The sequence below is a fragment of the Typopeltis vanoorti genome, chromosome 1 (assembly GCF_054136105.1).
Source record: "Typopeltis vanoorti isolate ZY-2024b chromosome 1, IOZ_Tvanoo_1.0, whole genome shotgun sequence".
Taxonomy (NCBI): domain Eukaryota; kingdom Metazoa; phylum Arthropoda; class Arachnida; order Uropygi; family Thelyphonidae; genus Typopeltis; species Typopeltis vanoorti.
The window spans coordinates 12091593-12108884 of record NC_143549.1 but is presented as its reverse complement, the minus strand read 5'-3'; the positions used below and the strand labels follow the sequence as shown (position 1 = coordinate 12108884).

General features: G+C 38.2%; 1 protein-coding gene across 4 annotated transcripts in view; it reads right to left on the bottom strand.

The window, feature by feature from the left end:
* Window positions 1-17292, bottom strand: part of LOC150109786 (uncharacterized) — a 1408745-nt gene that overhangs the window by 49900 nt on the left and 1341553 nt on the right. For all 4 annotated transcript variants that reach the window (XM_090396626.1, XM_090396635.1, XM_090396653.1 and 1 more), the window contains one exon: window positions 7814-8032. In XM_090396626.1, the coding sequence (XP_090252752.1) occupies window positions 7814-8032 (219 nt within the window). The remainder of the gene's footprint in view (window positions 1-7813; window positions 8033-17292) is intronic.

Here is a 17292-nt window from a genome sequence, read left to right as displayed (position 1 = left end):
AGGTTTTTGATGGTTTTCTCTCCTCATGTACAGATATGCACTTATGACTGCATTCCTTTGTAACATTTTCTACTATTGTTCTTTCACCTCTTGTTTCATTTAGCAATCTTTCAAAGTTATTACTCAAAACATCTAAAAGACCATTATTTTAGATGTCATCTTTATCATTTATGATTCCCTTTTTTATTGTCCTCTTTCCTTTATTTCTAAGCTTTTTTCAATAGCCTCCTGAATATTTTGTCACCTACCTGATTTTTATTATTTACTCTGGACCTCTATGGAGTAAAAAGACTCACTGCAGCAAGACAATTAATTTTAAATATTTATCTTCTATGCTATTACCGTCTGCATGGTTGGCCTAGTGGCTTTGAGCTTTGCAACCATATGCCTGGGGAAGGAGTGTCCTAGGTTCGATTCCCGTTGATGACGTGAGGAGCTTAAGGATCTTCCTCAGCCATAGCCAAGTTAGCCGGTCTTGGGTGTGGACAGCAAGGTTTTGGAGGGGAAGGAGTGTCCTAGGTTCGATTCCCGTTGACAACGTGAGGAGCATAAGGATCTTCCTCAGCCATAGCCAAGTTAGCTGGTCTTGGGCGTGGACAGCAGGGTTTTTTCCCCCAGTTTATCTGGGTTTTTTCATCCTGCAAGCAGGCAAACCAGACCCGTGAACACACAGGTTACAGTCATAAATATATGGCAAGGAAGGAAACGGGAAACCACCTTGCGTCACTATCTCCCTAGTAATCAGCTGCAACCCTCTCAAGAGAAGAAGCCACAGGATGATTAGATGAGATGCTATTACCAATATCTTCCAATGAATTTTTTTTTTTTTTATTTAAATACTTTTATACATGGCATTACTTGCTTATATTTTTCTCTATATTCTCTTAGAGCATATGCTGATTTATTTGCTAGGAACTTTTGACATTCTTCTTTTCCATGATTGCCTCTTTAACTTTCTGAGCCTACCATGCAGTTCTGATTTTTCTGTTCTTGCAAAACAACCTCACCAAATGCCTCTCTGGCTGAATCAATCAATGTTTTTTTCATGTTCTAGTGAATCTCCATGGGGTCTTGTTTTCAAACTTATTTTTTTCTTGAATAACATATGTGTATTTGAGTCTACATAACTCTGAATGCTGCTCAGCTCTGATTTTTTTTAAAAATTTCTTACACACTTTTTTTAATGATATTTATTATTATTATTATATGGATACCTCCATGGATCTGAAAACTCATCAAGGGAGACCCAATCTATCTACACAAGCTATCATACCTGTCTGTGAACCCATTAACAGACAAAACACTCACGACTAACTCTGGCATCCCATTACACTCATTCACAACTCTCCAAGCAAAAAATCTAGTCTCACATCCCTACTAAATGCACCTTTATTCAACTTCCAGGGATGACCTCCTCTGGTTCTGGTTCCTCTAGCCAAGCGCTGAAATATTTCCCCTGCATCTATCCTATAAAATCCTTTAAGCAACTTAAACGTTTCTATCATATCCCCTCATTTTCTCCTATCTATCAACCAACTTCTGCAATCCACATGCCTTCAATCTCATCATAGAGAACATTCCACAGGCCACTCACTATCTTGGTTTCTCACCTCTGAATACTCTCCACAGCTTCTTCATTTAATTTTATTCTGCTTCAAACTCCAAGTTTGGAGCAGGATAAAATTAAATTTCACTTCCTATTACAAATTATCTGTGTACTCTTGTGTCCTGAACCAAAGTGAAGATATCACTATCAATAATAACACAGCTGATGAGACTTTTCTTATTTCTTGTGTCTTCTTTCCATGTGAACTGGTGCACATCTTTATGCAGCAACATGGTATTAGGAATGACTACTCCATGTCCTGAACAGATATCCAACAGGTACTTCATTGGTATTAGCCTTTCTCTTTTTTTTCCCACATTTTTCCCAAAACATTTCTATATGTTTGGTAATCAGTTCTTATTCTGCTTTTAGATCACTAACCCCAACCAACTTTCCCTTTTGCTTTGTGTCAGCTGTCTTCTCTAAACTGCAAAAAATTCTCCCACTTCTTCCTTAGTAGAATCTTCTGTGTGACCATTACAAAGATGTCTTATTGTCCAATTCTCCATTCTGATTATCTTTGTGTTTAGTGTAATATTATGACTACTCATTACTTTTTCTGACTGGGGTATAACACCATGTTTGTTATTTAGAAGGATTTTGCTTATTTTTGATTTCTTTGTTTCAGTGGCATCTTAATTATGCTAACCGGGCACACCTCCAATTCTTCTGCCAGTTCCATTTCTTTTCTGTTGATGCTTCTTATACCGATGGTACCAATCTTCAATTCTTCTTATGTTAATTTGGAGTTTGTTCCAGTAATTCGATTTTCACTATTTGTCATTGTTCCCTGATGAAAATAGCAAGGCATTGTTTAACTAGCAACATCCCAGCATGCATGAATTCCATCATCATATACCATCATGTTATTTTGGTATATGATGATGGAATTCATGCATACACTTTGCAAGCCACTCAAGGGTCATCTTAATCCCAAACTGACAGCCTATTCTCATAGATTCTGTACCCAAGTAGTACTACTAATCAGGTGCGTCACAAGAATGTGAGGATTGGACATTATCTAGATTTGACCCTTGAGTGGCTTGCAAAGTGTATTTTCAAAATTTGATTTTGCTTTCCTCACCACAGTAATCACTCTCCTGGTAAGTTCTTTGCCCTGCTCCATAGTCTGCTCATCACAACTCTTCCAGTACTTGTTCCATATATTTTTTTCTTTTTATGGAATTTTTGCATCAAAGTTCTGTTCATGCATTTATACAGCAATTTATTTTTCCAACCTCTAGGGGAAAAAAGTGTGTTTAGTTTGAACCATGTGATCCTCTGCTAAATAACATTTGTCTCATTAAACTTTTTTTTTATTATTGAAAATTTAAATTTCATTAATTTGTATGTTGTATTCATATAATTCATGTATTCACTATGTTGTATTCATATAATTCATGTATTCACTATGTTGTGTTCATATAACTAAAATACATTTAACAGTTTTTTAAAAAATTGATTCCTTATTTATTATAATGCAAATATTGATACTTTAACAAAACATAACTTTGTTAAGAGTAGCAATTACCTCAGATTATATAACAGAGTGACTGCAGGGATGAATAATGGGAATGGATATACATAATGCTTTTGGATTTTATTAAGGCATTTGACAGGATTCTGTAATGGAGTTTGTTATACATATCCAAAGGGAGGAGTATAGAGAATAGGCTTGTGAAATGGATAGGAGAGTTATGTTGGAGGTTTAATGGATTTTTTTACAACACTCAGAATGAATTAAATTAGAATTTAATACTCCTATATTTCGTCCTAGTCACTAGGACATCTACGGGGATTACAAAAACAATTAATGTAACATGCACACAAAAACTTACAATACTAAGCCCAACCACGTGGGTGACACTGAAGTCCTATCTAGGTGGAGCACCCTCTAAGGGCGGTAGTAGGTTGCCTGGAATGTAAGGTGGGACCTCTGGTGATGAGTGTTTCCCAAATCTTCGGTAGCTTAATGCAACCGTATTTGTTAAGATTTGGTTGGTTTCTGAGAGCTGCTGCTGCTTCTGAGAAAAGTCTCTCTTTCTTGAATTTGCTGTGGTGGAGCATGGTGGTTTTCTTCCATGATACTCTGTGGGTGGTGTCCAAAACATGGTCAGCCAAGCCTGAATGGCCATAGTTGTGTTTAACGATGTACGACTTGTGTTCCTCCAGGTGGATGGATGCTGATCTGCCTGTCTGTCCAAAGTACGTAAGCTTACAGGAACAGGGTACTTTGTAAACTCTAGGCAGAGAGAGAGGGGGGAGCTGATCTTTCGTAGAACGGATAAGGGTAGCAAGTTTGCGGTAGGGCTTGTATGCTGTGTGTAGGTTATACTTTTTAAGTATCTTGGCTATTTTTTCCAAAGTGCCTCGGATGTAGGGTATGGTGATGGCATTTTTAAATTCTTGTTGACGAGAGGGACGGGGAATGGGGGAGGAATTGATTATTTTTTTGATACTGTGTTCACTGTAGCCATTGGAGAGGAAAGTTCTGTGTATGTGGTTAAGCTCATTAGTGAGGGCGGTTCCACTGGAACAAAGATTGTGGGCTCTCTTGGTAAGGGTTTTAATGATGCCATATTGTTGTGAGGGGTGGTGGTGGGAGAGTTTGTGAATGTATCTGCCTGTGTGTGTGGGTTTTCTGTATACAGTGAAGGCAAGTGTATCATTGGGCAGTACACTTGCCTTCACTGTATACAGAAAACCCACACACACAGGCAGATACATTCACAAACTCTCCCACCACCACCCCTCACAACAATATGGCATCATTAAAACCCTTACCAAGAGAGCCCACAATCTTTGTTCCAGTGGAACCGCCCTCACTAATGAGCTTAACCACATACACAGAACTTTCCTCTCCAATGGCTACAGTGAACACAGTATCAAAAAAATAATCAATTCCTCCCCCATTCCCCGTCCCTCTCGTCAACAAGAATTTAAAAATGCCATCACCATACCCTACATCCGAGGCACTTCGGAAAAAATAGCCAAGATACTTAAAAAGTATAACCTACACACAGCATACAAGCCCTACCGCAAACTTGCTACCCTTATCCGTTCTACGAAAGATCAGCTCCCCCCTCTCTCTCTGCCTGGAGTTTACAAAGTACCCTGTTCCTGTAAGCTTACATACTTTGGACAGACAGGCAGATCAGCATCCATCCACCTGGAGGAACACAAGTCGTACATCGTTAAACACAACTATGGCCATTCAGGCTTGGCTGACCATGTTTTGGACACCACCCACAGAGTATCATGGAAGAAAACCACCATGCTCCACCACAGCAAATTCAAGAAAGAGAGACTTTTCTCAGAAGCAGCAGCAGCTCTCAGAAACCAACCAAATCTTAACAAATACGGTTGCATTAAGCTTCCGAAGATTTGGGAAACACTCATCACCAGAGGTCCCACCTTACATTCCAGGCAACCTACTACCGCCCTTAGAGGGTGCTCCACCTAGATAGGACTTTAGTGTCACCCACGTGGTTGGGCTTAGTATTGTAAGTTTTTGTGTGCATGTTACATTAATTGTTTTTGTAATCCCTGTAGATGTCCTAGTGACTAGGATGAAATATAGGAGTATTAAATTCTAATTTAATTCATTCTGAGTGTTGTAAAAAAATCCATTAAACCTCCAACATAATGTCCTCACAGCACTTAAGCCTCTACACAAGGATAGGAGAGTGGCTGACTGACAGGTATCAGAAAGTGATATATGAAGGTGCTAAGTCTAAGAGAAAAGACTGACCACATGTTTAGGCACTTAGGTGATGAAAAAGAACTCATACTGGACATTTAATTGAATGAAAACATCACAAGGAAATGAAAACATTTAGCATCAGAGAGTACAATGTAAATTCTAACAAACAAATCAGAAACACAAAGTTAACCAAATTTAATAAACTTTGTTAAGAGTAGCAATTATCTCAGATTATATAACAGGGTGCCTGCAGGGATGGATAATGGAATGGATTTACATAATGCTTTTGGATTTTATTCTTTTGATTAGTGAAAGTAACCACGATGGTCTTGACATAAGAGAGTGCAAAATATGAGCAAGATTCGGTCAAGAAGAGGTATATGTAGAGCTACAAGGTAGGTGATTATGACAAGCTTAGGAGGAAGTTTGAATCTGTGCATGGCATAAAACACTACAAGGGAAGGATGTTAGTGGTGCATGGGAGTAGTTAAGGGGCATGTAGAGAAAGAAATGTTAAACTGTATGCCTAAGATAAAGAGGGTTAATAGGGTAAGAGTGAGATGGATGAGGGATAAGTAATATCATTAAGCATGAGCTGCAGAAGAAGAAAATGTTGTGGAGGGTATATAAGAAGAAATTGTTGTGGAGGGTATATAAGAAGAAAGGTGACCAGTAAATGCATGAACAGTACAAGGCTCAAACAAGAAAGGTGAATAGCATGGTAAGGAAAGCAAAATAAGATGACTAGAAAATCTAGCTGAGCAGGTAAAAAAAAAATCCCAAAGAGTTCTTTCCCTATGTGGCAAGTTAGAAAAGAATTACTATGGAAGATTAACCTAAATGATGGCTGATGGTAATGAGAAGCAGATAAAATCGTTGAGTTACTGAGTGACCCCATTGCGAGGGTATATCACACAAGTAAGGTTAATGCTATGACATACATGACAGACTTATGTGGGAACATAGGTAGATGAATTAGAAGATCTTAGGATATTGCAGAATCTCATTGTAAATACAGCTGTAGGATTAAATGGGATATCAGCTCATGTTTTGTGAGAATGTGCAAAGGAACTGACAATGCCTCTGACTACACTCTGACAAGTCTCAGATATGGTAGAGTTCCAAGGGAGTGGAAAGAGGGTAAAATAAAATAATAAAAGAGGGTAAAAAAAAAGTTCCAAGACTGCAGTAGCAAATTATAGACCAATCAGTATCTCAGATATGGTGGTAAAAGTATTCAAAATAGTGGTCAAAAAGAGAATTAAAAAATAGGTGGATAAAAATATAACACTGTATGAGAGAAATAAATGAAATAAAAGAGTGGCTTTGTGAAATGTTGGTAATGCCTTAGTAATTTACGAACTTTTATAACAGAGTAACAGGTGAGGTGGATAAAGGAAATGGCTACACAATGATTCTGCTGGATTTTGCAAAATCATTTGACAAAACACCAATTGGAACTCTGTTATGCAAATTAGAAAAATGGGAATGCATATGACACTGGTTATGTGGATAAAATGGTGGCTGCTGGCTAGTGTTTAATGTGGAGAAATGTAAAGTCATGCATTTTGGGATAAATAATTTACAAGCAATGTAGCACATTGATGGAACTGTACTCCAGGAAATAGATGAAGCTAGAGATTTACGGGGTGGTAGACAGAGAGTTAGAGGTCATGTTGGTAAGGTTGCTAAAGTATCTCATAAGATTACTTCACTATTGAAGAACACACTAACAAGTAGAGATAAGGAAGTTGTTATTCCACTTTAAAAGGCCTTGATATTTCCATATGTGTATTACTGTGCTCAGGTCTATTCTCCTGATTTTTTTTGGTGGATGAGGAAGCAGTCGAGAAGATTCAGAGGCAAGCGACCAAGATGGTGGGTGGTCCGTGGAATGTTCTCTAAGAGGATAGTTTGAGGGTGTGTGGATTGCAGAAAGGTGCTTGATAGGAGAAGAGGAGGAGGATATGATAGAAACACTTAAGTTGCTTAAGGGGTTTTCTAGGATTAATGCAGTGGAAATGTTTCAGCTCTTGGGCTAGAGGGGCCAGAACAAGTGGTCATTCCTAAAGGATTAAATTAAATTTATTATAGTCATCCCTAAAAGTTGAATAAAAGTGTGGTTAGTTATTACTCTCAAATTTTTAATGTAGTCTTCTGAATTTTATAATAACATGTGGAAGAGAGGAGATATGACATAAAAATGGCTTGATAAGGAGATCATGCATTATAGACTACAATCAAAGTTTGAGTGATTTTACAGGTTGGAAGAAAAATAAGTAAGAGTGTTGTTAAGTTAATACGCTTCTTCTCATGATGTGTGTGTGGAGGGGGAGTGTGGGGAATGCTACAAGACGTTCTGGGTGCATCTTTGATGAATGTTTTTTAAAGAAAGCTACAGTAGGTATTTGAGCATTACATAACCTCATTGATGAGTCCTTGACTGCATGGAGTCTGCATAATAATAATAATAAGGATTAATATTTTAAATTTCAAGAGCTTACCCTAGGACAATTTTCAGGAAGAGATGGGCATTCAGGACTAGTATAGATTGTACGGATATCTGCTCCTTCACGAACACACTGTGCAGTGTAGCAGTGATGAGTAGTAGAGTTCCACTTTTGTCCCACAGCATACAACTCTCCAACATCTTCACACTTATCTGGTCGGCATATGCCACAACATTGTCCAAGTTTTTTAGATGGTGGGATATATTCTGAAGTCTGCAATTATTTTTTAAAATTCATGTTAAAGTTAATAAATAAGGTATGTGTGTGTGTGTGTGTATGTATGCATATATATATATATATATATATATGCATACATACAATAGCACATAGATTTTTTTTTCATTTGTCACATAATCATGTTACAGGGTCCCCCCCCAAAGGGAACCTGTAACCTCTAGAGAACGTGTCCACTAGGTGGAAGATAAGGGAGGCACCGAGATATGGTGGGGTGGTATGAATATATTGAATAAGGACTCATGGACTAACAGGGCCATACGGGGCTATCATCTTGATATTAAGGAAAGTGGCACTCTCATGGTCAAGTCAGTTCATCAAACAACAAATTAATAAATGGCAAATCTTATTAAAGGCAATTCATCGAAAAAACAATTTGCTAAAAATGTTTTGATGAATTCTTTCATAATTCATCAAAAAGTCATTTTTCTTGCAAAACTGTTTAAAAGTGTTTGGTAATAATACCTAATATTATTCAAGAAACAAACAACATGTGGAAATGGTCATTAAAATGTAATAATTATTTTTTTGCATTTTAGAACATTTTATGTAAGTGTACATACTGCTTCATTATGGATAGCAATTTATCTGTAAAAAACAAATTTCATTCTACTAAATTTTGTCACAATAACACTAGTCAGACTGAAATTAAAATTAAAATTTCACAGTGATATTAGCAATTCCGGCCAGAGCGGAATTGCTAATATCACTGTGAAACTTCTTTTCGAAAAAGTTATGATAAGAGTGATCCATTTAGAACTAAAACTGAACCGTGCAGACAACTTCTTGTACTGAATTCCGCTAAGTCAGAGAGTTATTGTAATACATAATTTGGACACGTTGTTTCTTTGTAGCCCTAATATAGCTTACTGAAAACTGAAATGGTTCGAGATTTTCTTGTAAAAGTTTCAAATTGCGAATCTGAGTAAAATTCATCCCATAATAATTGCTGTATGGATGTTGCATATTACTACTAGTAACAATAATAATAATGAAGCCTGCATAGTTGGAATCACATATATGATGCAGATAATTTTTATCAGTCCTGTTCAGCAGAAGGTAAGTTAGTAGGCCTAATACGGAGATGGCCGGGCTTTTCCACCTAAACAGGCAAATCAGTCCGATGAACAGACATATATACAGACATGAAACAGTTATCGGACAAGAAAGACAATAAGAAAACTTATTCTATAAGAATAATTATAGAACCATATTGTTTTATAATTATTCTCTATTAAAGTAGCATTGCTATCTCACCAATTATTAGGTTGAGGAGGATGAGGGGGGAAATAGCATTAATCATTATTATTATTACTTCTCCCATCTATGTGTTAGATCTACTGGCCTGTTACAGAGCTATCTTAAGCCCTTCTAAGTCATACCTGTCCCAAGGATAAGGTGACTAGTCCTATGCCTACCGGTATATTCTATGGTTGTAGCTGTGTGTGTTCACTGGGCCAGTTTGCCTGCTTGTGGAAGGAAAAGCTCCAGATAAACTTGGGAGAAAAACCCCGATGTCCACATCCAAGACTGGCTAACTTGGCCATATCTGAGAAAGATCCTTAAGCTCCTCACATCAGCGACGGGAATAGAACCCAGAACATTCCTTTCCCAGGCATATAGTTGCAAAGCACTTAGCCACTAGGCTAACCGCACAGACATTATTATTATTACTAATAATCTACTAATCCCGTGTGGGGGACACCTGTAGCCCCCCATTGGGCGCGTCCCCTGGTGGCGGATCGGGGAATGCTCGTCATAGGTTACTGTGAAGGGTAGGAGGGAAATAAAATACCTCCCGCGGACCAATGGGATAGCACTTCCCTCATAGGCCGGTCTGGGGGCCTCGAAGGTGGCAGCCCCACCACCAGACTCGGGTGCTGAAGGCTAATCCCCTGCACACCTTAAAATTTCACTCATTAAAAGAAATAACAAAGAGATAGCCGAACTGCCTAAATGGTTAACGACAAAGCGAGGAAAAAGGTACATGAGATATGGAACATGGAACATTAAAAGTCTACATGGAAAAGAAAACGAATTAATTGATGAATTTAAAAAATCAAGATTGGATTTGCTAGCAGTCACAGAAACAAAAAAGAAAGGTCAAGGTTGCCAGAAAATGAAAGATGGGTGTATATACTTTTCTATTTAGGGGTAAACCCAAGAGAATGGGGAAAACAAGGGGTAGCTTGCATAATTAAACCAGATCTCAAAGAATATATTACTAAATGGCAACTAATAAACGAAAGGTTGTTGACAATCACTATAGATTTTAAATCAGACAACCAAGTATTCACTGTAATTGTTGCATATGGTCCAAACGATAATGCCAATAAAGAAATTAAAGATGAATTCTTCGACCACTTACAAAAAACAATTGAAGAAGTTCAAGGGCATATCATACTACTAGGAGACCTTAATGGCCAGGTAGGGAATCAAGTAGCTGAAGAAACGAAACAAGTGTTGGGATCACAAGGAGAAATAACCCGGAATAATAATGGAGAAAGAATAATAAATCTTTGCCTTACAAATAATTTAGTGATAGCGAATACTGTGCTTAAGCATAAAGAAATCCATAAGTTTACCAGGGAAGAGCCCAATAGAAACGAAAAATCTATAATCAACTACGCCATCATAAGCAGATCGTACTGGAAGTATACAAAAAATGCAAGATTCTACAGAGGTCCTGAAATAGGCAGTGACCACTACTTATTAGTACTGGAAACAATCCATAAAATAAAAGTTGAAAAATGTAGAAAAAGTAGCAAGGAAATAAATGTTAAGATAAAGAACTACAAACTAAAGAAAGAAGAAACAGCCATTGAGTATAAAAGTAAAATAGAAGAGAAGATGAAAGAAGTAGAAAAAGAGATATATGAAGACCAAGATGTAGAAAATCTATGGTACAGGTTCAAAACACTTCTTCTAGAAACAAGCAAAAAAATTTGTGGTGTATAATTAAATAATAAACAGAAGAAACATAAAACACCCTGGTGGACTGAAGAACTAAAAGAAGAAATTAAAAAAAAAGAAAAAGAAAAAGCAATTATGGAAGAGATATATAACATCAAAGCTGCAGGTTGATAGAGAACTATACAACAACCAAAGAAATAAAGTTAAAACCTTAGTGAAAGCAGAGAAAAGAAAATGCTGGGAAGACTTCGGACATACATCAGGCACATGTATGGAGACTCGTCAGTATGAGGTGTGTTAGTAGAGGATTTGACAAAATCATACCAACCTGGTGCGACCATAAAGGACGTAACTGCGTCTATTAGAGAGCAAAAGGAAAGGGTGAAAGAAATGATTGTTGTGGCAGGTACGAATGATTTGAAAGGAGATAAAATGGAAATGATAGAAGACCTGAATGAATTGTTTGAGGTAGCAAAAGAAAAGAGTGAGAGAGTTAGAATGATTAGTCTTTTGCCACGGTATGACAGTGAAATGTTTAAAAGGAGGGCTATAATTGCAAATGACTTTATGCGTGGGTTATGTATGACGAGTGGTGTGGAATTTGTGGATGTGTGGAGTGAGTTTGATGGGCGAAAGGATCTATATAAGATGGATGGCTTGCATTTGAATGGTTACGGTGTAAAAAGACTTGAGAAAGTGTTGCTGAATGTAGTGGATGTGCAAATTCAAGGAAACTAGATTTGTTAGGGGGGGGGAGTAGAGATACAGTCCTTATGGAGGCAGTTGAATGTAAGAATGAATATAATATGTCAGAGCAAATAAAGACAACAAATCTGAGTGGGATAGTTAATATAAGGCATCAAGGTAGGGTTGGGGCTAATGGGGGTCTTAAATTCATGTACACTAATACTAGGAGTATTAGGAACAAGAAGGAAGAGTTTTTGGCCATGGTTGGCACTTCCAGACCACAGGTTATAGGTATTAGTGAAACATGGCTGACTGTAGATGATATAACTAGTGGGATTGAATGTGATGGGTATAGTGTGTTCAGGAATGACAGAGAGAATAAAATGGGGGGAGGAGTATTGTTGATGATAGCTGATGAGCTCCAGCCAAGGAGAATAGAAGTTGAATTGCAGGATAGAGAAAAGAGCACATTTGAGGCCATTTGGTGTGAGATTGTGGCTAGCAGAACTAAATATACAATTGGGTGCTGCTATAGACCAGGTGATGGAAAAGATGGTGGTGACAGTATGCACAAGCAAATAGAAGAAATGGGTGGAAGGAGGGTGATTATTATGGGAGATTTCAACTATGGTCGCATTGATTGGAGTGAGGAGAGGACACATGGGAGGAAGGAACTGGATTTTATGCGGTTATTAAGGGATAACTATCTGCGACAGCATGTAATGGAATATAGTAGGGGTCAGAGAGTACTTGACCTAGTAATTACATCTGAGGATTTGGCTGTAACAAATATGACCACATTGCCACCAATCGGTGAGAGTGATCATAGGGTCTTAACTTGGGAGGTGGCTAAAGGTGTAGAATTTTCAATTAAGACAGGGTACATGTGGAATTATCGGGCTGGAAAGTATGACAAGCTTAGGAGTTTGATTGGTTCAGTGCCATGGCATGTACAACTGCAAGGACTAGAAGTTGATAGTGCATGGGAGGTAGTTAAGAAGTGCTTGCAAGAAGCAATGGCTGACTGTATACCTAGAGTCCGAATAATAAATCAAGTAGGGGTTAAATGGATGAATAACACCATTAAGCTTGAGTTGCAAAAAAAGAAACAACTATGGAGGGAATTTAAGGAGAAGGGTGACCGGCAGACACATGAACGGTATAAAGCACAGGCCAGAAGGGTGACGAGTGTGGTAAGAAAAGCAAAAAAGGATTACGAAAGAACATTGGCCATGCAGGCTAAAGAGAATCCTAAACAGTTTTTTAGATATGTAGCAAGTAAAAGGAAAAATGTACATGGCAGATTGATTTTAAAGAATGCCGATGGTAGGGAGGTAACTGAATCAGTTGAGATAGTTGAGTTACTGAGTGAGCACTTTGCAAAAGTATATCATCCAGGTGGTGACATTGCAGAAACGAATAAACCAGTAGATTATACGGGAATTGTGGTTAATGAAGTGGAGGTGAGTAGTCTATTGCATAACCTCAATGTCAATACATCTGTGGGATTGGATGGTATACCAGCTCGTGTTGTACGAGAAGCAGCTAAAGAATTGTCAGTACCCTTGACCATTTTGTTTAATTTGAGTCTCGGGTCTGGGTTAGTCCCGAGCGGGTGGAAAGAGGGGAAAATAGTTCCACTGCATAAAGGTGGTTCCAAGACTGCTGTAGTAAATTACCGACTGATTAGCATATCAGGAATCATTGTCAAGGTTTTAGAGAAAATAGTCAAGAGGAAAATACAAGATTGGATAGAAGAAAATGGGATACTGTATCGGGGACAGCATGGTTTTGTGAAGGGTAGGTCATGCCTCAGTAACTTGCTCACGTATTATAACACAGTGACGGCTGAACTGGATAAGGGTAATGGGTTTACGGTGATTCTACTGGACCTTGCCAAGGCCTTTGACAGGATTCCACATGGAATTCTAATCAGTAAATTGCAGCATATGGGAATGGACATAGGGTTGGTGAGATGGGTAGGAGGGTGGTTGACGGAGAGATATCAGAGAGTGGTTTACTCGGGAGTAGAGTCCACAAGACAGCCTGTGACTAGTGGTGTGCCACAAGGATCTGTTCTTGGACCACTGCTGTTTAATTTGTTCATAAATGATATAGGAAATGATCTGAGAGGAACAGTTCATTTTTTTGCGGATGATGCGAAGTTGGGTAGGGCAATAGTGAATGCAGATGACGTCAAAATTTTGCAGGATGATTTGGATAGATTGGAGGTCTGGGCTAAGGAGAATGGATGTCAGTTTAATGTGGCAAAATGTAAGGTTATGCATTTTGGGGTGAAAAGATTGGCGGCAGTTTACTGCATTGGTGGAACCGTGCTCCAGGAAATTGATGAGGCACGAGATTTAGGAGTGTTGGTAGATAAGGAATTGAAATTTAGGGGACACATTGCAAAATTGACCAAAACAGCTCATCAAATCACTTGGTTGCTGAAGAATACGATGACAAGCAGAGACAAGCAGGTTATTGTTCCTCTGTATCGAGCCTTGATAAGACCCCATCTAGACTAATGTGCTCAGATTTGGTCACCTAGGTTTCTTCTTGATGGGGAGGAGGTGGAGAGGATCCAGAGGCGAGTGACCAAGATGATAGCAGGTCTGTGGAATGAACCGTATGAGAACAGGTTGAGGATTTGTGGGTTGCAAAAATTGGTTGATAGGCGGAGGAGGGGAGATATGATTGAGACATTCAAATTACTGAAGGGTTTCTATAAAATTGATTCAGAAGATATTTTTGAGAACAGGGCTGGTTGTGGGAGGACTAGGGGACATCCATGGAAACTGGGCAAAAGTGTGGTTAGTAAAGGTGTTAGAGCTGGGTTCTTTACTTTTAGAGTAGTATATGAGTGGAATGTGCTCCCTGAGTCTGTGGTGGATGCTGTGACAGTGAATGAGTTTAAGGCGAGGTATGATAGATACTGTATGAATGTCAAATAGTTGTGATGAATATGATTTGGGGCCTCCCTCGATGAGTCCAATGACTCCCTGGAGTTGCCCGTAATAATAGTAATAATAGTAATACTTTAGAACAAAATTTTAAAGGAAACCAAATACTCTTCTATAATGTTTTAAGAAGAATGAGGTCAGAGAAAGAATGCCCCATAAAGTTTATCAAAAATAAGGATGGAAAGTTACTCACAAATTCCGAAGACATCATGGAAAGATGGAAACAGTACTTTCAAGAATTATTGGAAGATGCAGGACATGGAAAAAACAGAACCCTAAGAGCAAGACACACAAGCAAAATAGAAGATCAGAGTGAAGAAATTCATGCAAATGAACTGTTAGCAGCAATAAATAAAATAAAACTGGGCAAATCAGCAGGCCATGACCAAATAACACCAGAAATGGTAAAGAATTTAGAAACGAAAGCCATAAAATTTCTTTTACACCTATTCAATGTTGTATGGAAAAAGAAAATTATTCCCAAAGACTGGGAAGTAGCTATAATAATCCCCATATTTAAGAAAGGAGACAACCACAAATGTGAAAACTATAGAGGAATTTCGCTTTTAAGCGTTCCAGGAAAATTATATACCCGCATTTTAGAAGCAAGGCTTAGGAATCAAATAGAGGACACATGCTGGATGAAATGCAATATGGTTTTCGAAAAAATAGAAGCACACAGGATCTTATCTTCAGTCTTAGACAAATATCAGAGAAAACATTGGAATATGGAAAAGAACTACATTCATGTTTCATAGATTTCGAAAAGGCCTTTGACCGAGTTCCCAGACACTTAATATGGCAAACATTAAAGAAAAACAAGATACAAGATAACTTCATAGCAGCCATACAAAGCCTCTACAAAAGTAATAGAAATTATGTAAGAACCTGTAATAATAGATCAAAAGAATTTGAAACAAATGTAGGAGTGAGGCAAGGCTGTATCCTCAGCCCTCTTCTCTTCATCGTAGTAATGGATGAAATTTTAAAGGCATGCCAAACAAAAACAAAAAAGTTCCACTTAGGATACAGGAAACTGAAAGAAACTAGGATTTCACATATGGCTTTTGCAGATGATGTAGTGATTCTAGCAAATACAGCTGAAGATCTGCAGTACAATATCAACATTTGGCATGAAGAAACAAAGAAAAGGAATATGACCATAAATATAAATAAAACTAAAACAATGATCATATCTAGAATAAACAAAAACACACAATAAAAATAGAGAATCACCAACTGGAACAAGTCCACTCCTTTAAATACTTGGGATCATATATACAAGAAGATGGTAGACTAGACACAGAAATTAACAACAGGATAAGAGGGGGAACAAAGCTATCCTATGCAATGAAAGGCCCACTCCTAGATAAGAAAGAAGTCACCCAAAATACCAAAATGGCAGTGTACCGTTCAGTGTTTCTACCAACATTAACATACAGTTGTGAGTCTAGGTGTTTAACAACAGCAAACACAAATAAACTACAATCAAATGAAATGAAATATCTCAGGAAAGTGGCACAAAAATACACAACTAGACCGAATAAGAAATCAAACCATAAGAGACAGCCTTCAAGTTGCACCTCTGAATCAATTCATAACACAAGCCCAAATGAGATGGTTTGGACATCTCAATCGAATGGAAGAAGGAAGAATAGCAAAAACTGTATACGAAAGCCAGAAAATAGGAAAAAGCAACATAGGCAGACCCAGGAAAGGTTGGCAAAAGGAAATTAAAGAAAAATTGGAAAAGAAGGGAATTAATTGGAAAGAAGCAAAACAACAAACCTTGGACAGGACGACATGGAAATCTTTGGCAAAATCTCGACGCTTAAAAGCATAAGAGATCATAGACGAAGAAGAAGAATCTACTAATATTTTTATATTATTATTATTATTATCAATAATAATGATGATGATGCATGCACTACTACTTCTTCTGCAGCTTCTCTCACTTAAGTGGGGTCACTGTTGATAATGAGTCTCCTCCACACCTTAATGTCTTGGACTGTCACCACATCCAAGTTCTTCATCTTCAAGTTCTCTTCTACCAGCTCCCTCCATCTCTTCTTTGGCTGCCCATGCTTCCGCTTTCCTTGTGCATCCATCTGCATGACCCTTCTTCTCAATATTCGTTCTCCCTCCTCATCACATGACCAAACCATCTCAACCTTGCCTCCTGTATTTTCGCTCCTAAGTTCATAACATTCACTGTTCCCCTGTGAATAGTCATTTCTCAGACGATCCTTTCTGGTCACACTGCACATCCACCTAATCATTCTCATCTCTGCTACTTCCATCCTGCTGTTGTTATTTTTCCTCAGGGCCACAGTTTCTATTGCATATGTCATAGCTGGCCTCACTACTGTCCTATAGATTTTGCCTTTCAGATTGATCGACACCCTCTTATCGCATAACAGTCCAGCCATCTCCCTCCAATTCCTCCAACCCGCTTGTATCCTGCCTCCCACTTCCTTCTCAGCTCCTCTATCTTCTTCCACTGTTGAACCTAAGTATCTAAAGTCTCTCACCTTCCTGATGACATTTCCTTCCAGCTCCAGATCTGTTTCCTGTCCGCCGCCCACTATTCAACACATATACTCTGTCTTACTTCTGCTCAGTCTCATACCTCTCTCTTCCAGTACTTTTTTCCATCTTTCCAGTTTAGTTCCCGCT